Raw genomic sequence first — 22,411 nt, 5'->3', positions numbered from 1 at the left:
ATTCTTGCTGAGGCCAGAAGACCAAAGAGAAATAAAATAGAGGCAATAGCCAGGGAGCCAGGCATGAGGCTGAGCAGGTGCCTCCTGTGCGTAGGGATGTGATGCTGAGGGTAAAATTGAAGAACTGGGTAGTTGTAGGACATAATAGAGTATATCCATTTAGGACAGGGCTGAGAATTGTTTTGGAAGGCAGGTTCCAGGGCTCCCAGCTGAAGGAGGAAGGAACCTGGGATATTCGGCTGGGCAGGGGAGCCTGGCCACAGATGGGTGGGCAGGCAGAAACATGGGCTGCTACGATGGAAGTCCCAGGAACCACATGCAGGGAAGTTGTTTTCCTCTGCAGGCAAGAATATGGAGCAGGTGTGCAGACAGAAGCAGCTGACAGTGTTCATGGAAGCAAGGAAAAATGGCCTAATATTTTTAAACCCATTTTTAAAAAAGATTTATTTATTTATCCTACCCCCCCCCCCCACGATATCTGTTCTCTCTGTGCCCATTCACTGTGTGTTCTTCTGTGTCCACTTGTATTCTCATCAGGTGGCACTGGGGATCTGTGTCTCTTTTTGTTGTGTCATCTTGCTGCGTCAGCTCTTAGTGTGTGCGGCACCACTCTAGACTCCTGGGCGGGCTGCAGTTTTGCACAGGGCAACTCTCCTTGCACAGGGCAGCTCTCCTTGCACAGGGGCCACTCCTTGCATGGGGGGCACCCTTAACGCAGGGGCATCCCTGTGTGGGCTGGCACACCTTGAGTGCAGCAGCACTGCATGTGGGCCAGCTCACCACATGAGCCAGGAGGCCCTGGGTTTCAAACCCTTAGACCTCCTATATGGTAGGTTGACGCTCTGGTTTTTTTTTTTTAAATTAATTAATTAATTATTTTTAAAGATTTATTTATTTTATTTCTCTCCCCTTCTCCCCTGCCCCAGTTGTCTGTTCTCTGTGTCTATTTGCTGCGTCTTCTTCTTTGTCCACTTCTGTTGTCAGCAGCATGGGAATCTGAGTTTCTTTTTGTTGCGTCATCTTGTTGTGTCAGCTCTCCGTGTGTGCGGCACCATTCCTGGGCAGGCTGCACTTTCTTTCACACTGGGCAGCTCTCCATATGGGGCGCACTCCTTGCGCATGGGGCTCCCCTATGCGGGGACACCCTGCGTGGCACGGCACTCCTTGCACACATCAGCGCTGTGCATGGGCCAGTTCTACATGGGTCAAGGAGGCCTGGGGTTTGAATCGCGGACTTCCCATGTGGTAGACGAACGCCCTAACCACTGGGCCAAATCCACTTCCCGACGCTCTATCTGTTGAGCCACATCTGCTTCCCTAAACCCATTTTGGATTTCAGCAGACACAAGTTCCTCCTGGAGAGTAAGAAAAGGAGGGCCTGAAAGCTTCCGGGGAATGCTTTGAATTTTTGTTAAAGGGAGTCCAAAACCCTGTCACTTCCCCGCTCACTTGCCACCCTTGATATCTGGTATCCCAGCTTTCCTGCTGTTTTGGACACCTAGTCAATTTCAGACTGTCAAAAGCCTGGGAAAGCTAACGGCGAAAGGGGAGAGTGCGGGGCCCCACAGTGTTGGCGGCTCTTTTCCTTGGACCAGCTTCCGCGGCTGGAAAGCCACACCCCTCATGCTCTACCTGCTGCTGTCGCTGCGATTCTGTGACTTCACAAGGATCCATGGCCAAACCATAATCATCTCAATGAAGGAAGACAGCCTTTTCTCTCTTCCTTTGCTCTCAGCCTAGACTCAGCAGGAAAGACCATGACTACCTCCTACACTCCAGAGTCCCTGAAATCTTTTTATGTCATATATAGAATTTGAAAAAAGAAATTAAGTAGATTACTTTCTGCGTCTTCCATAAAAATGAGTGTCAAGGTGTTGTACAATGAAATACACTGACAGTTATCTAAAATAATGAAAAGAAGATATCCTTATATCCAAAAGAGCTGGAGCAGCTGTATAGAGTTTAGGACAAAAATTACTACTAGAGACAAAGGAGGGCATTTTAAAATAATGAAATGGTCAATCAGTCAGAAAGACATAAATACAAATCTGTATGCACCTAATAACAGAGCCCAAATGTACAAGGAGCAAAAATTGACAGAATAAAGATAAATAGATAATTCAACAATAATAGTTGGAGATTTCAATACCTTCCATTTTTTTTAGACATTTATTATTTTAATTTATTGCTCCCCCCCCCCCCCCGGCAATTGTCTGCTCTCTGTGTCCATTTGCTGTGTGTTCTTCTGTGTCTGCTTGGATTTTTGTCAGTGGCAATGGCAATCTGTCTCTTTTTGTTGTGTCGTCTTGCTGCATCAGCTCTCTGTGCAGTGCCACTCCTGGGCAGGCTGCACTTTCTTTTGCGCGGGGCTGCTCTCCTTACAGGGCGCACTCCTTGCGTGTGGGGCTTCCCTACGCGGGGGACTCCCCTGCGTGGCAGAGCACTCCCTACGCACATCAGCACTGCGCATGGGCCAGCTCCACACGGGTCAGGAGGCCTTGGGTATCAAACCCTGGACCTCCCATGTGGTAGGCAGACACTCAGTTGAGCCAAATCCACTTCCCTCAATACCCTACTTTTAATAATACATAGAAAAACTAGGCAGAATTCACCTCAGGTGCATATGGAACATTCTACAGGATGGATCACATCCTAGGCCATAAAACAAGGATCGATAAATTGAAAAGATTGAGGGGAAGCGGACTTGGCTCAACGGATAGAGCGTCGGCTTACCACATGGGAGATCCATGGTTCAAACCCCAGGCCTCCTGACCCGTGTGGTGAGCTGGCCCACGCGCAGTGCTGCTGCGTGCAAGGAGTGCCGTGCCACGTGGGGGTGTCCCCTGTGTAGGGGAGCCCCACACACACAGAGTGAGCCCCGTAAGGAGAGCCGCCCCTTGTGAAAAAAGCACAGCCTGTCCAGGAGTGGTGCCACACACACACAGAGCTGACGCAGCAAGATGACGCAACAAAAAGAGACACAGATTCCCGGTGCCACTGACAGGAATACAAGTGGACACAGAAGAACACAGCAAATGGACAGAGAAAGCAGACAATGGGGGGAGGGGGTGGGAGGGAGGGGGAGAGAAATAAATAAAAAATCTTAAAGAAAAAAAAGGTTTGAAAGAATGCTAAGTATGTTTTCTGACCACAATGGAATGAACTTAGAAATCAGTAATGGTAATTTAGGAAATTCACAAACGTGGGAATTAAACAGCATGCTCCTAAATATCCAATGAATTAAAGGCGTCAAAAAAGAAGTCCCAGTTAGAAAATACTTTCAGATAAATGTAGGAAAAACACACAAAATACCAAAACTTTTAGGATGTAGCCAAAGATTGCTCAAAAGAAAATTTTGAGCTGCAAATGCTAAAATTTATTTTAAGAATAATACCTCAAATCAGCAACCTAGTATCGCTCCTTAAAATATAGGGGGAAAAAGAACAAACTAAGGGAAGCTGACTTGGCCCAGTGGTCAGGGCGTCCGTCTACCACATGGGAAGTCCGTGGTTCAAACCCCGGGCTTCCTTGGCCTGTGTGGAGCTGGCCCATGCGCAGCACTGATGTGTGCAAGGAGTGCCGTGCCACACAGGGTTGTCCCCGTGTAGGGGAGCCCCACGCGCAAGGAGTGCAGCCCCGTAAGGAGAGCCGCTCAGCACGAAAGAAAGTGCAAGCCTGCCCAGGAATGGTGCCACACAACGGAGAGCTGACAAAACAAGATGACGCAACAAAAAGAAACAGATTCCCATGCTGCTGAAAACAACAGAAGCGGACAAAGAAGAACAGGCAGCGGATAGACACAGAGAACAGACAACTGGGGGGGGGGAATAAATAATTAAATCTTAAAAAAAAAAAAAGATACAGTAAAAAGAAACACAGATTCCCGGTGCTGCTGATAAGGATGGAAGGGATCACAGAAGAACACTCAATGAATGGACACCGAGAGCAGACAATGGGGGAGGGGGAAGGTAGAGAAATAAAAAACAAATCTTTAAAAAAAAAAAAAAGCAAACTAAGCCTAAAGCAGAAGGAAGGAAACAATAAACACTATAGTGGAATTAAGATAGAAAATAGAAAAACAATAGAGAAAATCAATAAACCCAAAGTTCTTTGAAAAGATCAAAATTGACAAATCTTTAGCTAGACTGACCAAACAAAACATAGAAAACTCCAACTAATAAAATTTAAATGAAAGAGATATTACTAACGATTTTATGGGAATTTAAAAAACAACAAAATTATGAGACTACTATGAACAATTTATGGCAACAAATTAATAGGTGAAAGAACAAGTTCCTAGAAAGATACAAAACAGTGAAACCGATAGGAAAGAAACGGAAAATCTAAATTGACTGTATCAGGCAAAGAGATTGAATTAGTAATAGAACAAAAGAAAACTACCCACCAAGGACATCCTAGGCCCAGACGGCTTCAGTGAATTTCTGCCAAGGATAAAATGCGGGTTAGGACTGGGCCTGGCTCCTTGATGACCAGCAATCGACCATTAATATGGAGGTTTATCTCTGGGCTCTCAATTCTACTCCATTGATCTAATTCTATGCCATGCCTGTGCTCACGCTAGTACTCCCTGTGTCTGATCATGGTAGCTCTGTAGTTTTTAAATGGGGAAGCGTAGTCCTCCACTGTGTTATTTTTCAAGATTGTTTGACTATTCTGGATCCCTTGGGCTTCCATATGAATCTTAGGTTCAGCTTGACAGTTTTTGCAAAAAAAGGCAGCTGGAAAATCTGGAAATTTGATAGTGAATGCTTTGAATCTGTAGATCAGTTGAGGAATACCGCCCTCTTAACAATTTTATTCTTCCAATCCAAGATACAGGGTATCTTCCCTTTTATGTATGCTGTCTTTCAATAATGTTACATACTTTTTGGAATAAAAGTTTTTCCCTTTTATTAAATTTATTTCTAAATATTTGTTCCAATGAAATTGTAATAGAATGGTTTTCTTAATTTCATATTTTACCCCCTTGAGATGGTTCCCTTCTCTGTCTGCTTGTTGTCTGCTCATTGTCTCTGCTTGTTGTCTGCTTGTCTTCTTTAGGAGGCCCTGGGAACCTAATCTGGGACCCCCCATGTGGGAGGTGGGGGCCTAACCACTTGAGCCACATCTACTTCCTGCTTGTTGTGTCTGCTTGTTTTGTCTGTTCATTCGTCAGCTCATTGTGTCAGGTTATTACTCCTGCTGGTCTTCTTTAGGAGGCACCAGGAACCGAAACTGGGACCTCCCACGTGGGAGGCAGGCACCCAACTGCTTGAGCCATATCTGCTCCCTAATTTCTTTTTTTGATTGTTCATTGCTAGTGCATAGAAATACAAGTGATTTTTGTATATTAATCTTTTATCCTGCAACCTTGCTGAACTCATTAACTTTTTTTTAATGGATTCCTTAGGATTTTCTGTGTACCAGATCATATCAAATGCAATTAGACGTAGTTTGACTTACTTCTTTCCCTAATCTGGATTTAATTTCATCTTCTGGTCTCATTGCTCTGGCCATTAGTACAGTGCTGAATGGAAACAGTGAGAGTGGACATCTTATCGCGTTCCTGATCTTAATGGGAAAATAGTCTTTTACCACTATGGTCATAACTGTGACTTTTCCATAGATGACCTTTATCAAGTTAAAGACATTCCCATCTATTTCTATTTTGCTGAGTGTTTTTATCATGAAGAGATATTGGATTTTGTGAAAAGCTTTTTCTATGTAGAATCTATTGAGATGATTGTGTGAGGTTTTTTTCCCTTTATTCTATTATATGGTACATTATGCTCATTTTTTTTTTTTTTAATTTATTTTTATTTTTTTATTTTTCTGGGGAAAAAGAGCGCAAGGGCCTGCGTCCCGCCCAGCTCCGGCCCCGCGGCGGCCCAGAGCCGTGGCGCAGACGCGGCCCCCCGGTCCGCGGCCCCCCTGGGAAAGGGATAGCGGGCTGCCCCACGACGCCCACCGCCTCGGCCCGTCGCTCTCCCACCCCGTCCCAGACCGGGGACGCCCCCGGCGGGGTGGCGTATGCTCATTTTTTTTGGATGTTAAACTAAGCTCACATTCCTGGGATAAATCCCGCTTAGTCATGGTGTATAATCCTTTATATGTTACTGGAATCAGTTTGCTAGAATTTTTTCCAGGAATTTTTAGACTGTCTTCATAAGATTTATTGGTCTTCAGTCTTTATGATTTCTTCGTCTGGTTTTGATATTAAGATAATACTGACGTTTTAGAATGAATTGGAGAAATATTCCTTCCTTTTTTATTTTTTGAAGAGTTTATGAAGTATTGGTATTCTTCTTTATGTGGTTGAATTCACCACCATTTTCCTTGTGGGAAACTTTTGGTTACTAAATCTATCTCTCCTTGTTACAGTTCTATTCAGACTTTCTATTTCTTCTTGTCAATTTTGGTATTTTGTGTCTTTCTACAAATTTTCAGTTTCATCTAACTTATCTAATTCTCAGCATATAGTTCATAATATTCTCTTAAATAGTTTTTATTTCTGTAAGGTTGGTAGTAATGTCCCCTGTTTTAGTTGCTAAAAGCTACTGGGAGCAATATATCAGAAATGGGTTGGCTTTTACAATGGGAATTTATTAGGTTCACAGTTCTAAGGCTCTGAAAATGTCCAAGTCAAGGCATCATCAGAGATGCTGTCTCACTGAAGGTCGACTGCTGGCAACCCCAGACCCCTGCCATGTGGCAAGACCCAGTGGTGGCCCTGCCAGTCTCCGCCTTCTCTTCAGGTTCACTTTCTTACCAAGCTCAGCTATGGGCAACCAGGCACAGGACAGGACAAAATGGTGGCACTGGCGTCTCTCTGTCTTGCATCTTTTTTTCCTGTGGGTCTGTGGCCTTTTAGCTCTCTGTTTCTAAGGGACTCCAGTAAGAGGATTAAAACCTGGGGGGAGCGGATGTGGCTCAAGCAGTTGGCTGTCCACATACCACATGGGAGGTCCCAAGTTCGGTTCTTGGTGCCTCCTAAAGACAAGCAAGACAGTGAGCTGAAGTGATGGGTTGGCATGATGAGATGATGCAACACAAGATGCAACAAGGAAATGCAACAAGGAGACAAAGATATAAGCAGTGAGCAGAGGTGGCTCAAGCGATTGGGCGCCTCCCTCCCACACAGGAGGTCCCATGTTTGGCTCCCAGTGCCTCCTAAAAAGAAGATGAGTAGACACAGAGAATACACAGCAAATGGACACAGAGAGTAGATAGTGAGCACAGACAATAAGGGTGGAGGAATAAATAAATAAAATAAATCTTAAAAAAAAAAAAGAAAACAGACCTACCCTGGGCCCTGCAATGATCAAAGGCCCTTCCCTGAAGTGATCTAATCAAAAGGTCCCATCTACAATGGGTTTACAGGCACAGGAATGGGTTTGCTTTAAGAACATGATTTTCTGGGGTCCATAAAAGACTCAGACCAGCATACTCTACCCTCTGGACCCCCAGAATACCTGTTCTTTCCATATGCAAATACAGTCATTCCATCACAGTATTTCAAAAACCTTAAATCCTTTCAGTAGCAATGCTAAGTACACAATCTCATCAAAATCACTTATAGGCATGCAGTCTGACTTGGGTCAAAACTCCATAGAGGCTTGTTGAGCCAAAGAAATCGAGTTTTATAAAGGTTTCATCTGTTTGTTTGGGTGAAAGTTGCAAAAGATGTCTTTACTCTGTCACTGCTAGAGGTTTGTCCTGCTGTTATTAGGCTAATTTAAATATACCTTTATAGGGTGAATCAACAATGTGACATTCATTATTCCTTTCAATTTTAGTTTTCATGTAAAAATTCCTCTTTTAAGTTTTGTTTTAGTTTGCCAGGGCTGTTATGACAAATGCCACACAATGGGCTGGCTTACGAACAGGAATTTATCATCTCATATATTTGGAGGCCAGAAGTCCAAAGTCACAGGCCAACAACTGTGGCTTTCTGGTGCTGCCTGGGGACTCCTGGGCTTGCAGCACCGTCACTGTCACATGGTGACCTGTTTCCTTGGTTTCCTCTTGTGGTTCCTTCTGACTGTGTCCACATTTCCTCTGCTTATAAGGACTGTGGTCACACGGATTAAGGCCACCTGATTCCGTTCGCCCTCCTCTGCAGTCGTTGAAGATCCTGTTCACAAATGAGTCCACCCTTTAACAATAATGTCTTCAAATGTCCTATTTTCAAATGAGTTCACACCTCCCAAAAAACGCATATTAAGATCTGAACGTGTCTTTTTTGGGGGGCAGGGAGTACAATTCCAAACAGTTTGAAGTTTGTAAACATCTTTGTACTCTCCTAACATATCCATTTTTATCTCACTCTTTTATAGGTACTTCCTATTTAACGGACATCGTGTGGTGGGCTGGCACCATTGCAAGTAAGTACCCTGTGGGTGAAGAGGTTTTTTTTTCTTTTTTCTTCTTTCCTCAGATCAGTCATTCCACCTCCTCAGGGGGTGGAGGCGGGTGGGATTGAGCTTGGTTTTGTTCTTTGGAAAGTGGTATAATTCTGCATCTTCTCAGGGTCTGAAGGCCATTCCAAGCCCCTCCCCGTCTCCCACACCCTGGTGGAGGGAGAGGGATGGAGAGGATGCAGGACATCAAACTGTGCTGGACCAGAAATTTTGAGACAGCTCCTGCCTGCTCGTCACTAGCTGTGCTGTTTGTTGCACTGTCTGCTTTTGTTCAGCACAATTGGTTTTACAAAGGAAAGTTTCTTGACTCGACTTTAATACCAGATCACAGTTCATGTGTTATAATGCAATAATAAATAATAAACTATTAGAAATATAAACATGTAAAGGAAAAATGAATTAGAAATTATTAAGTAAACTACCTCGTAAACGTGGGATCCGTATTCTCATCTTCAAGTGCTACTCTCCGGGAAGTCCCGGGTGCGGCACTGTGGGGGCAGCGGTTTCCTTTGGTGGCCCCAGTGCTCACACCATGTAGGACCCAGGCCGCTTGAAGGTGCAGAGCTCTTTGAGAAGGTGTGCAGGAAGCTGTGCGTGACTCCCCTTAAAACTGAGGCTGTGCTAGGGGAGAATGGAAATACACTCCCGAGTTGTATGCTGTTGGCTAGAGTGCGAGTCCCACAGATGGCTAAAAATGACTTACACTACCAGTTTGACACACGAAGTTGCCGGCCTGCTGTCCTCTGCCATCTTAGCCATTAGACCTGTGAGTGACACCCCAGATTTGCTTCCTCATGGATAATAAAAATGAAACAAGTAGCTTTTTCAAAACAGAGCCTTGTACGTTTCAGCTCGGTGATCAGCGTTAAGAGCTTGATGATGGCAAGTGATGCTCTTGTGTTCTCTTGACAGTGGCCGTCGGTCAGATTGGAAATTTCCTGGCTTACACAGCAGTCCCCACAGTCCTGGTGACACCCCTGGGTGCCCTCGGAGTGCCATTTGGGTGAGAGCTGGAATCTTGTGTTTGTGTTTTGGCATTTAATGCATAGTTTAGATATATATTTTTTTAAAAGTTCATGTTAAAAGTTTCTGTTAAAATAGTGAGTAAAATTGTAACAAGGTTAGGTTTTCCATTTTTCCAAGCTAGATGGTAATTTGATTTTGATTCCTTCACATATTGCATATGGTTAACCCTTCTCTAGAACTTTGCTTTAGTATATTCCAAACAGTAAGTTACTCATGGATAGGGAGGAGTCCAAAGCTGTCCCTCTTCTGGTCTTGGCCTGGATGACTTCCTGGAGACTACAGAGTCTTCCCGATGCCTCTACAAATTATTCTGAAAAATCTTGAAGCAAAACTGGCCAGTCGGTATTTTACGTGGGCACCTAGCAGCCCCTTCTGGACACTGGGCAGCCCCTCACCCCCAAAAAGGAATGACACGGGTGTCTGTGGACATGGAGGGGGGTTATTGCTCACATTGGAGACAGCAGTGGTCTCCCACCAAGTGAGAGGAGCATGAGGGGGAGATTGGGTTTTTATCGTGGTGAGGCGGTGGAGTTGGTTGGGTGTGTGCCGGGGATGGGGGTCCACCAGAGGCAGCTTTCTTAGCAGTTTGCCCAGATGTGGACAAAGAGGAAAGGAGAGGGGTGGGCATTTGATGGCTGTCAGCTGTCAAGTATCAGAAGTGGAGTCTTTCTCTTCGTTACACCTGGCTCACCTATAACAATGATTTTATGAGACCATAACACACATTCTCTCAAGCACCTATTTATGTTCTGTTTTACCTTTGAAGAAATCATTAGTAAACAGAAAGAGGATGGAAGAGAGATACAGCCCAAGTTTCTAACTCTTCGAGATGTTGTTTTCCTCTTGTATTCCAGGCAGACCCCAGCTCCTGAAGAGACGTGTGTCTGTGATGGATGTGGTTACTTTGACGTCTTGAAGTTTGTAGGCTCTAAAATTCTGTGGCCTAAAAATCACACATATGTTTTTCACGTGTGAACCTTTGGAATGAGGTTTCTAGAGCATCGTTCTCCTTGCTTTTATCCACACGTAGCCTGATGTCACACGGAGCTTGGCTTCTTTTTGTGATGTCCCTTCCTGCAGAGCCAGGGTTGCATGAGTGGCGCCCATGCTGGGAGAGCCCAGCCTCCCTCCCCAGTCCTTTCCCTGGAAAGATAATCAGGCAGACAGACAACTCAACCCTGGGTCGCTGCCCACATGTTTAATGTGCACATATTAAAATGTGTTGCCTGGTTAACGTCAGAGAACCATGTGCATTGACTTGGATAACTGAGCCACCGCACTGGAAATTCTCACTGCTCTACATCTTTAGGAGATGCTTCCCCAACAAACGTATGGAGGTAGCATGATGGATGCAAAGAACTCAGAATCCCAATACAAACTTTTAAAAAGGAAACTGAAATATAGTTGGAAAAAGTAACCAAAGGTATCAAAACATATTTATGTACACATGCACAAACATATTTTAAAAGAAGTTCCATTCTGGATAATGGAATGATGTGACTAGAATTACAAAGAAGCAGAAAGAAAAGAATGATTTCTGTACCTCAGCAGGATTAACGTTTGGGTCTAGATGTTTCTCTTGTTGGGGATTGCTGTGTACATCGAAGGATGTTTAGCAACATCCCTGCCCTTCCCCCCCATCAGATACCAGTAGCATCCTCTGACCCTCAAATGTCTCTAGACAGTGCCACATGTCCCCTGGGAGCCAGGATCACCCCCATTGAGATCCACTATTCTATATGAATTTTTTTGTTTTCTGGCTTTTTTTCCTGATCCATTTGAGAGTAAGTTATATACATCTTGGCCCTTTACCCCTGAACATCTCAAAGTGTAAATCCTAAGAATAAAGATATTCCCTTTTTTTTAAAGATTTATTACCCCCTGCTCATTGTTTTATGCTTGCTCTTTGCTGTGTATGTTCATTTTGTGCTCTGTGTCTGCCTGTCTTTTTTAGGAGGCCTCAAGAACCAAACCCAGGACCTCCCATGTGGGAGGGAGGCACCTAATCACTTGAGCCACCTCTGCTCCCTGTTTGTTGTGTCTCATTTTCTCCTTGTGTCTCTTATTGCATCATCTTGTTGTGTCAGCTTGCTGTGCCTGCCCATCATGCCAGCTTGATGTCTTGCTTGTCCACTTTATGAGGCACTGAGAACCTCTGCTCCTTGCTTTTTGTGTCTCTCATTGTTTTTCTTCTTGTGTCTCTTGTTGCATCAGCTTGCTGCACCTGCCCATCACACCAGCTCGCTGTCTTCTTTAGGAGGCACCAGGAACTGAACCAGGGACCTCCCATGTGGGTGGGCAGGAGCTCTACCGCTTGAGCCACATCTGCTTCCTAGATATCCTTTTAATAACCATAGTACAATTACTGGTTTTGGTGAATTTAATATTACGATATATGTATCTAACCTACCTTCCATATTCCAATTTTGTCCATTGACCCATTCATACTATTATTTGATACTGCTATCCTTTATTCCATTATTTTTCCTTTTAGGTGAAGGTCCAGTCTAGGATCAGGAGCTGCCTTTAGTTGTCATGTCTCTAAAGAAGTATTTTAGAGACATGAAAAAGTGTTAGAAAAACTGGTAAGCTATTTGGGGGAACATTAGTTTAAATTCTAATCATAACACCATAAAAATATGATCTTAGTGAATAAGAATTATATGCAGGTTGGTCATCAAGTATAGAAACATAGACAAATACAACATTAAATGGTTTATTGGTGTTACATTCAGTGTCTGATTTGTGTGATTGAATTACCGGTATGTTTTAAGTGTGTTATCCCTGGTTGGCAGGACAGAGTTCCTTGTGCTCTGTACAGTTGCAGTAAAGCTGGTTCATTAACCAGCATCTCTGTCAATCCCTGCCCAAGCATCTGTGTGGCACATTGCTGCAGATGATGTGTGTCTGATTTTCACTGAACAAACCTTCAATTCTGGCACGGCCCAGGGTAAGTAATGTAGGGGATTCAATCTGTAAAAATGAAGGGAAAAAAAACCTAGCTATGTTTCCAGAGTTTATAGCCTGTGTCTAAGAAAAATCTTTTTATTTTTACAACTTGAAAAACATAGGATCTTTACGAGATCTTAAAAGGATAAGCTTCTAAAGTTTGAAGCAATAGATATTACAAAAGAAATTTTGTACAATAAAAAGCAAAATGATAAGTAGAATGGGAGGAATGTTTCCAGCAAATGTGATAATGATTAAAGCTTTACGATATATAGATGTCCTTCCAATTGTTTGGAAATAATATGAAAATCCCAATAGATAAAATGACAAAGAAAATTTATACAGAAAAATACATTCAGGGGAACGGATGTGGCTCAGGTGGTTTAGCACCTGCTTCCCACATGTTCGATCCTGGGTTCAGTTCTCAGTGCCTTCTAAAAAAACAAGCAAACAAAGGGAAAAAAAACGAACTCAAGAAAGCTGATGTGGCCAGTGGTTGAGCACCAGCTTTCCACATATGAGGTCCTGGGTTCAGTTCCCAGCCCTGGTACCTCAAAAAAAAACAAAAACAAAATTTTCATTACACTAATGTTAAGCCTCACTATCAGTAAAATGGACATAAGCACCCAGATATAATAAATACCTGTGTATCTGTAAAATACCTGAATGGTAATAAGAATGTTAAAAAGAGTGGTAAATAAGAAGTCAAATATAACTATATAAATATCTATTTGTTCCTAATTGCTCTTCGCTCATCTGAAATAATAACAACAATATATTTTTGGATTTGTAACCTAGATAGCTGAAATACATGTAACATAATAGCATAAAATGGGTAAGAAGGAGTGCATTTCTAAATCTCACTGGAATTAAGTTACTATAAACCTGAAACAGATTCTGGTAGGTTAAGATATATATGGTCAGTACTAGAGTAACCAAGAGGAAAATAACTCAGAAAAGGGATAGTGAAAAAAATCATTAAAGGAATTAAAATGTTATGCTTGAGAATATTCATTTATTGCAAGAGAAAGCATCAAATGGGGAAGAATAGTGGGAGGGAAAAAGACATAAGACAGAAAATAAAAAGTAAAATGGCAGACATAAATCCAAATATATCAATAAAGACACTAATATCAATGGGTTAAACAATTCAATCAAAAAGCATAGATTGTCAGACTAGAAAAGAAAAGATTCAAATACAGGGTGTCTACAGGAGACACACTTTAAATTCAAAGATAAAAAGAGGTTTAAAGTAAAAGGATGGAAAAAAGTCATGCAAGCAGCAATCATAAAAAGCTGCAGTATATTATAATATAAAATAGACTTTAAAACAAAAATGTTAGAGAAAAAGAGGGGCATTTTATAACGACAAAAGGATCAATCATCATGAACACATTACAATTATAAACAAATATGCTCTTAAAAATAGGCTTCAGGGAAGCAGCTGTGGCTAACCAGTTGGGCTCCCATCTACCATATGGGAGGCCCTGGGTTCACTTCCCAGCGCATCCTTGTGAAGGCAGGCTTGCCGGCATGCTACAGAGAGCCACCAGCCCACAAGCACCATGGAAAGCCGACTCAGCAAGGTAACACAACAAAATTGGAGACAAGAACACAGAAGTGTGCAGTGACTGGACACAGAGAGCAGACAGCAAGCAAGCCACAGAGGGGGAGGGAAATAAATAAATACAGACACAGAAGAATGCACAGCTAACAGACCCAGAGAGCAGACAGCAAGCGGGGGCGGGGAGAATAAAAAAAAATAAGCTTCAGAATAAAGAGAAAAACAGACATTTAAACAATAGTAGCCAGAGACTTCAATACTTCTCTTTCAATACTGGATACACCAGCAAGGCAGCAGATCAATATGAAAATAAGTGACTTGAACAATGCTGTAAACCAGTTTGACAGAACAGACATCTGTAGAATACCCAACAACAGTAGAATACACATTCTCCTCAAATGCTCATGATACGTTTGAGGATAAACCATATATTAGGCCATAAATTGAAAAAAAAAAATTGAAAGCACACAAAGTATGTTTTCCAGTTAAGACACAGTGAGATTGGAATGTGATAATAGAAAGAAATTTGGAAATGCATAAATATGGAGAAATTAATTCACTACTAAATAACCAGTGGGTCTTTGGTGGTTGTGAGCTGTATGTACCCCAGAAAAACATGTTCTTAAACTTAGTCCATTCCTGTGTGTGTGAACCCATTTTAAGAAGGACCTTTTGATGAGGTTACTTCAGTTAAGGTTGTGGCCCAGCTCAAGGAGATGGGTCTTAATCCCATTACTGGAGTCCTTTAAAGGCAGAATGAAATTTAGACTTAGAGAAAACCACAGGAAGCAGGCAGCAGCTGAAATTCAATGGAGCCAAAAAGAGAATAGAGAGGCCAGGAGAGACCGCCATGTGCATTGCCATATGACAGAGAAGCCAAGACAGAGGATTACCGGCATCCAGCCCCAGAACTGCACAGTTCTTGGGGAGAGGGAATTGCCTTGATGATGCCTTGATTTGGACATTTTCCCAGTCTCAAAACCATCAGCTAATACATTCCCATTGTTTAACCCTACCCATTTCATAGCATTTGTTTGAGTAGCTTGGGAAGCTAAAATAAGGTCAAAGAAGAAATCATAAGACATTAGAAAATACTTTGAGTGAATAAAGATGATGACACAACTTACCAAACCTTTGGGGAGGCAGCTAAAATAGTCCTCAGGATAATTTATAACTGTAATGCCTACATTTAAAAAAAGGAATGATATCAATCAACAGCCTAAACTTTTACCATAATACACTGGAGAAAGAAGAGCAAACTAAATCCAAAGCAAGTAAAAAAAGGAAATAATAAGATTTAGAGCAGAAATTAATGAAATAATGAATAGAAAAATAGAAAAAAATCAGTGTCTTAGTTTTCAGGTTCTTAAGGCAAATACCATACAATAGGTTGGTTTAACAACAGCAATTTATTGGCTTATGATTTCAGAGGCTAGAAGGGTTGTTTCCTCACAGGGTCACTAGTCTTCTAGCTGGCTAGCAGTTTTTGGGTCCCTTGGCTTTCCTTTCACATAGTGCTGTCTTCCTCTTTCTCTTCCAGCTTCCATTGACTTCCAGCTTCTCCTCTGAGTGGCTTTTTCTTTTTTTTTTAACTTTTTAAAATTAAATTTAATAGATCACAAGGAATGTTACATTAAAAAACATAAAAAAACAAGAAACATAAGAGGTTCCCATATAACCCACTCCCCACCCCCCACCACAGCTTTCTTTTCATAAAGCCTCCACTAATAGGATTAAGGCCCAGCCTCATTCACTTGGGTCACACCATAACTAAAAATAAAATCTTCCAAAAGGTCCTGTTTACAGTGGGTTCATACAGGAATGGATTAAGATTAAGGACATAATTTTTCCTGGGGTACATAACCCACTATAATCAGCAAAACCAAAAGTTCTTTTTTGAAAAGGTCAACAGATTTGACAAACCTTTAGCTCAAATGACCAAGCAAAAAAGAGAAGATTCAAACTACTATCATCAGGCATGAAAGAGGGAGCATTACTAGGAACCCCACAGAAATAAAACAACTATGTATTTTTGCTGTGCATGAATAACTGTATGCCAACAAATTAGATAACTTGGATAAAATGGACAAATTACTGGAAAATAACTCAATACATAGAAAATTTGAATAGATCTATAATAATTAAAGAGAGAAAATTAGTAATAATAAAACTTCAAACAAAACAAAGCCCAGTCACACAGATGGTTTTACTGGTGGATTTAGCCATAAATCTCAAGAAGAATTAACACAAATTCTTCACAAACTCTCCCAAAAAATAAAAGAGGTGGGAACACTTCCCAAATCATTCTACTGAGTTAGTATTACCCTGATACCAAAACAAGAAAACTGAAAGACAAATTCCCTTATTCATCCAGACAAAAAATCCTCAAAATCGAATCCAGCAATATCCAGGATTATACACCCTAACCAAGTGGGATTTATCCCAGGGATGCAAGGTTGATTTAGCATCCCAAATCAAAGTTATATAATACAACACTTCGAGAAGGGATAAAAACCATATTATCATCTCAACAGATGCAGAAAAAGCATTGGATAAAATTCAACAGCCCTTCATGATAAAAGTACTTTGACACTAGAAATAGAAGGTAACCTTTTGAACTGACATAGTGCCTCAGTGATAAGCCTCCAGCTAACTTTTAGTGAAAGACTGAATGCTTTCTCTAAAAGATCAAGATCAAGACAAGTTGTCCTCTTTTACCACTATTTCTATCAGCATTGTACTAGGGATTCTAGACAGGACAATTAAGCAAGAAGAGGAAATAAAAGGTATCCAGATTGGAAAGGAAGAAATCAAATGATCTCTATCTTTTGATGACATGATCTAGAAAATCCTAGTTAACCAATGAAAAAGCTGTTAGAACTAATAAATGAGTTTAGCACGGTTGCTAGATACAAGATCAGTATATGAAAATCAGTTTTATTTCTAGAGCAGCTATCGGCAAACCAAAAATAAACTTAAGAAAACAATTTTATTTATAATAGTGCCAAAAGGAATAAAATAGGAATAAACTTAACAATTTGAGTGCCAAACTTATACTCGGAAAACTATAAAACTTTGATGAAAGAAGTGTAAATAAATGCAAAGATGTCCCATATGCATGGATAGGAAGAATTAATATAGTTACCATGGCAGAGCTCCCCAAATTGATTTATAGATTTTGGAAATTCTGTTAGAATTTCAGCTGTATTTTTTAAAAAAGAAATTGATGGCTGATTCTAAAATTCATACATAAATACAGGGGATCTTGAATAGGCACATCAATTTAAAAAAGAACAGAGTTGGAGGTCACATACTTTCAGATTTAGAAACTTACTACAAAAGTTCAGTAATCAGGGAAGTGGACTTGGCTCAACAGATAGAGCATCCGCCTACCACATGGGAAGTCCTCAGTTCAAACCCAGGACCTCCTTGACCCGTGTGGAGCTGGCCCACGTGCAGTGCTGATGCTCGCAAGGAGTGCCGTGCCACGCAGGGGTGTCCCCAGAGTAGGGGAGCCCTACACGCAAGGAGTGTGCCCTGTAAAGAGAGCCGTCCAGTGTGAGAGAAAGTCTAGCCTGCCCAGGAGTGGCATCGCATACATGGAGAGCTGATGCAGCAAGATGATGCAACAAAAGGAGACACAGATTCCCGGGCCGCTGACAAGAATAGAAGTGGACACAAAGGAACACACAGCGAATGGACACAGAGAGCAGACAATTGGGGGGGGGGAGCGGGGAGAAGGGGAGAGAAATTTAAAAAAAAAATCTTAAAAAAAGTTCAATAATCAAAATAGTGCAGTACTGGCATTAATAGTCACATAGCTTAATGGAATAGAATTGGAATTCCAGAAACAAATCCTCACATTTATGGTCACTTGATTTTCACCAAGGGTGTCAAGTCAATTAATCAGGAAAAACAGTTTTTTGGCAAATGGTGTCAAGACAACTGGACATCCACTTGCAAAAGAATGTTAAACCCCTGCCTTACGCTGTATACAAAAAGTAACTATATACATAAATGAAATCTAAATGAATCAAAATTTAAATGTAAGAGCTAAAACTATAAAACTCTTAGAGGAAAACATAGGTAGATTCTTGGTGACCTTGGATTATTCAACAGATCCTTATATATGACACCAAAAGCACAAGCAACAGAAAAAAAAAGTAGTTAAATTAGACAACATAAAAGTAACCTTTTTTGTTTCAAAGGACACGATCAAGAAAGTGAAAAGATAACTCAGAAAGGGAGTAAAACATTCAAATCATATATCTGATCTATATAGGTCTAGTATCCAGAATATATAAAGACTGTATCTCAATAATATAGAATGATAACCAAATTAAAAAATAGGAAAAGGATCTGAGTAGGCAGTTCTCTAAAGAAGATATACAACTGGCCAATAAACATGAAATGATGTGCGACATCATTAGCCATCAGGGAAATACCAATTAAAACCACAGTGAGATGCCACTTCAGGCCCACTAGGATGGCTATAATCAAACTGAAGGACAATAACAAGTGTTGACAAGGACTTGTTAGAACCCTCCTACACTGCTTGTGGGAATGTAAAATGGTACAGCTACTTAGGAAAAACAGTCTAGCAGATCCTCAAATCCTCAGATGATTAAACATAAACCTTATGATTTAACAATTCTACTCCTAGGTGTCTCATGCCAAAGGGCTGCCAATGCAAAGTCCCAGAAATGAGTTGGCTTTCATAATGGGAGTTTTATTTGGGGTAAAAGCGTACTCTTCCAAGTCCGTGAAAATGTCCAAAATCAAGGGACTATCAGAGATGTTTTCTCACCAGAGTCAGCTACTGGTGATCTGGCATTCTGCCATGTGGTGAGGCAAGGTGGCAGCTGATCTCTGCCAAGGTCACTGCCTCCCCCTCAAGGCTCACCATCTCCAGGAGCTCCGCTGTGGGTGGTCAGGCACAGGGCTGTCTCTCTTGGCCTCCTCTCTCAGCCCCTTGCCCTGCTTTCTCCCCGAGCCTAGCTGTGGGCTGCCAGGCCTATGGCTCATTTGTTCAGCTTCGAGATGCCCCGTGGGCCCACCCTCTTGGGAGCTTCGTGCCTCAGCTTTGGCAACTAGTGACCCTAGAGTCCTCTCTCTCACACGGCTGGGTCAGAATGGCAGAGCTCCCTTATTTGTGTCTTCTTTCTTTCTTTATCCTCGTTTATGTAAGTCTCCAGTAAGAAGGTGGAGACTCAACCTGAGTCAGGCCTCACTGACATAGTCCAATCAAGGGATCTAATCAGGGTCCTTTAATCAAATCTAATGCAAAGTTTCTCACACCCACAGGAATGGATTAGTTCAAAGACATCTTTTTTTAAAATTTGGATTCACCAAATTCAAACTGTCACACTAGGTATATATACAAGAGAAATGAAAACTGTGTCTATGCAAAAACTTGTACACGAATATTCTAATGGCTTTATTTATAGTCACTAAAAAGTGGAAACAATCCAAATGTCCATCCACATATGAACAGATAAATGTGTATCTATACAATGGAATATTATTTGGCAATAAAAAGAAATGAACCCCTCATATATGCTACAGCATGGATAAATCTTGAAAACATTATTCTAAGTGAAAGATACCTGTCACTAAGGACTGCATATTGTATGATTCCATTTTTATGAAATCTCCAGAATAAGCAAATCTTTAGGGACAGAAAGTAGTTTAGTAGTTGCCTGGGGATGGGAATATTGATTGGTGATGGCTAAGGGATACTAAAGAGTTATTATTTGGCATAATGCAAATGTTCTAGAATTGATTGTGGTAATGGATGAACAACTCCGAATATATTAAAAACCACTGAACATAATCTTAATGGGAGAATGACATAGTGTATGAACTGCATTGTCGTAAAAATGTGTGATGATTAGGTTCATGTGTCATCTTGCTAGGTTATGGTGTCAAGTTGTTTGATAAGCAAGTGCTGATCTGATTGTTCCTGTGATGACATTTCATAGATGAATTTTTATCTGTAATCATTTGACTGCATCTACAGTTGATTGTATCTACACTCACCAAAGGAGACTGTCCTTTGCAATGTGGGGAGTCTCCTCATCCAGTCAGATGGAGGTCTTATGAACCAGAACTGACCATTTCAGAAGTCAGGGAGATTCCAGGCCCACATCTTGCTCTGTAAGCCCCCTTCTTCTCTGTGGTTTTCTCTTTTCTGGGCAGCTTCATGGAGCTCATCAGAGCTCCTCAATTAAATATCCAGTTGCGGATTATTGTATCGTTGGTTAGTTGTTTCAATATGGGGCTCATTTCCCCAGCTGCACTGCTGGGGGTTCCTTGAGGACAGGCTGTCTGGAACTGGGGATGCCAAATAGTGCAATGGAAAGATAGCAGCTTTGGCGTGTCTTCACCAAGTTTCCCTGTTAACTTTGTGGTGTTAGGTTTGGTGCTGATCCTTCCTGAGGCTCCTTTCTTATCTGAGACTTGAGGATTAAAGGAAATAATCCAGTAAATCCCTGAGTCTGGTTGTCCTCTTTGCTCAGTGCTCATGTTCTCTGAGGGTCTCCACCCCAAACCCCAGAAAAGTGAGGATGACCAGGCCAGTATCTTAGTAAGAGCACAGGTTCTCCAAACCAGATTTCAGAGTTCACAATGTTGTTACAGAGTTTATTAACTAATGCTAAATAAGAGAAATAAGAGAAGGCATAAATCATAAGACATATGGTTTATAAAAAACACATTTTGTGTTTTGCATTTAAAAAGTAATGTGACCAGAACTACAATACTCCTAGGAGAAAATATGTGGTTGGAAACATCTTCAGTACTTTGTGCTAGGCAATAGTTTCTTAGACTTCATACCCAAAGTGCAAAAAACAATAGATTAAATTGGATTTCCTCAAAAGTAAACACTTTGAGCATCAAAGGACTTTATCATGAAAGTAAAAGACAGCCTACAGAATGGGAGAAAATATTTGGAAGCCACTTATCTGATAAGGGTTTAATATCCAGAATATATAAATAAATCCTGCAACTCAACAATAAAAAGTTAAACAACCCAGTTAAAAAATGGGCAAAACACTTGAATAGACATTTCTCCAAAGAAGATATACAATTACCATGTTGGAGGGGATATGGAAAAATAGGAACACTTGCTCACTATTGGCAGGAAAGTAAAATGGTACAACTGCTATGGAAGACAGTTTGGCAGTTCTTGAGAAAATTAAGTATAGAATTACCATGTGATCTTTGCAAACCGGCTTCTAGGTACATGCCCAAAGAATTGAAAGCAGGGACTCAAACAGATATTGGCATATTGGTGCTCATAGAGGCATTATTCATGTTTGCCATAAGACGGAAGCAACCTAAGTATCCATAACCAATAAATGGATAAAGAAAATTTGGTCTCTACATACAATGGAATATTATTCAGCTGTAAAAAGAACTGAAGTCCTGATACATGTGACAACATGAACGAACCTTGAAGACATCATGTTGAGTGAAATAAGGACAGATATTGTATGATTGCACTGATAAGAAATAATTAGAATTATTATTCCTAATTCATAGTCAGAAACTACCATAGGTTACCAGAGGCCAGCATAGAGATAGGAGATGGGGAATTAATCCTTAAATTGTACAGAGTTTCTATATGGGATGGAAAAGTTTGGTAATAGAAGGTGGTGATTGTAGCACAACATTATGTATGTAATTAACAGCAACGAATTATTCAAATGTGGTTAAAATGGGAAATTTTAGGTTGTACATGTTACTAGGATAAAAATTTTTTAAAAATCCATAGGACTGTACACAGTCTGTACACAGATGGGGAACCCTAGTGTAAACCACAGCTGTAGTTAATAGCACATTTATAGTAATATTCTTTTATCACTTGTAATAAATGTACTACACTATTGCAAGGTGTTAATAATAGGGGGCTATATGGCTCTGTTTTTTGCCTGATTTTTCTGTAAATCTACAACTACTCTCATTTTTTTAAAAAAGGCAAAAAAAGGTTTAAAAAGGGAAAAGCATACTGCGAGCATATTTTTAAAGTTTTGAGCATAAGAGAAACGTAATCACCCATACTCCTTCTACCATAGTATGATTATTAGCATTTTTCTTTTTTTGTGCATTTTTAACTGTTGTGATCATGAGTTACTTGTAATTATATGAACAAGTTTCTTTCCTACTTTCCCACTTACCATAATTTTAAAAATGTTCTGCTTTTATAAATAAGTAATACTTTTATGTTTGGTCAATCAAAACTTCTTTTCCTACTCTGGTGTATTTCCTAACTACTAAAGTAAAAGTACAGTGGCGTGAGTTGAGTGTCATTAACCAGGTACTGCCTAGCATGGAATTGGTACGAAAAACCTATTTGCGTTGAAATGACAGCTACAATTTAAAAAACCACTATCTTTTCTATTCTAAAAACCAAATTAAAAATAATTAAACTATGGCCATAAAACAAAAGTGA

At 40.9% G+C, this 22,411-nt stretch overlaps 1 protein-coding gene across 1 annotated transcript in view; it reads left to right on the top strand.

Moving 5' to 3' along the window:
- The window catches only part of NIPA1 (NIPA magnesium transporter 1), a 45,956-nt gene that overhangs the window by 5,760 nt on the left and 17,785 nt on the right, over positions 1 to 22,411 (top strand). The window contains exons 2-3 of the mRNA XM_058294804.2: positions 8,337 to 8,384; positions 9,333 to 9,423. Of these exons, the coding sequence (XP_058150787.1) occupies positions 8,337 to 8,384; positions 9,333 to 9,423 (139 nt within the window). The remainder of the gene's footprint in view (positions 1 to 8,336; positions 8,385 to 9,332; positions 9,424 to 22,411) is intronic.

This window comes from Dasypus novemcinctus, chromosome 3 (assembly GCF_030445035.2).
Source record: "Dasypus novemcinctus isolate mDasNov1 chromosome 3, mDasNov1.1.hap2, whole genome shotgun sequence".
In the NCBI taxonomy this organism is placed as follows: domain Eukaryota; kingdom Metazoa; phylum Chordata; class Mammalia; order Cingulata; family Dasypodidae; genus Dasypus; species Dasypus novemcinctus.
The sequence above is the reverse complement of the archived record's forward strand: the minus strand, read 5'-3'. Positions and strand labels throughout refer to the sequence as shown.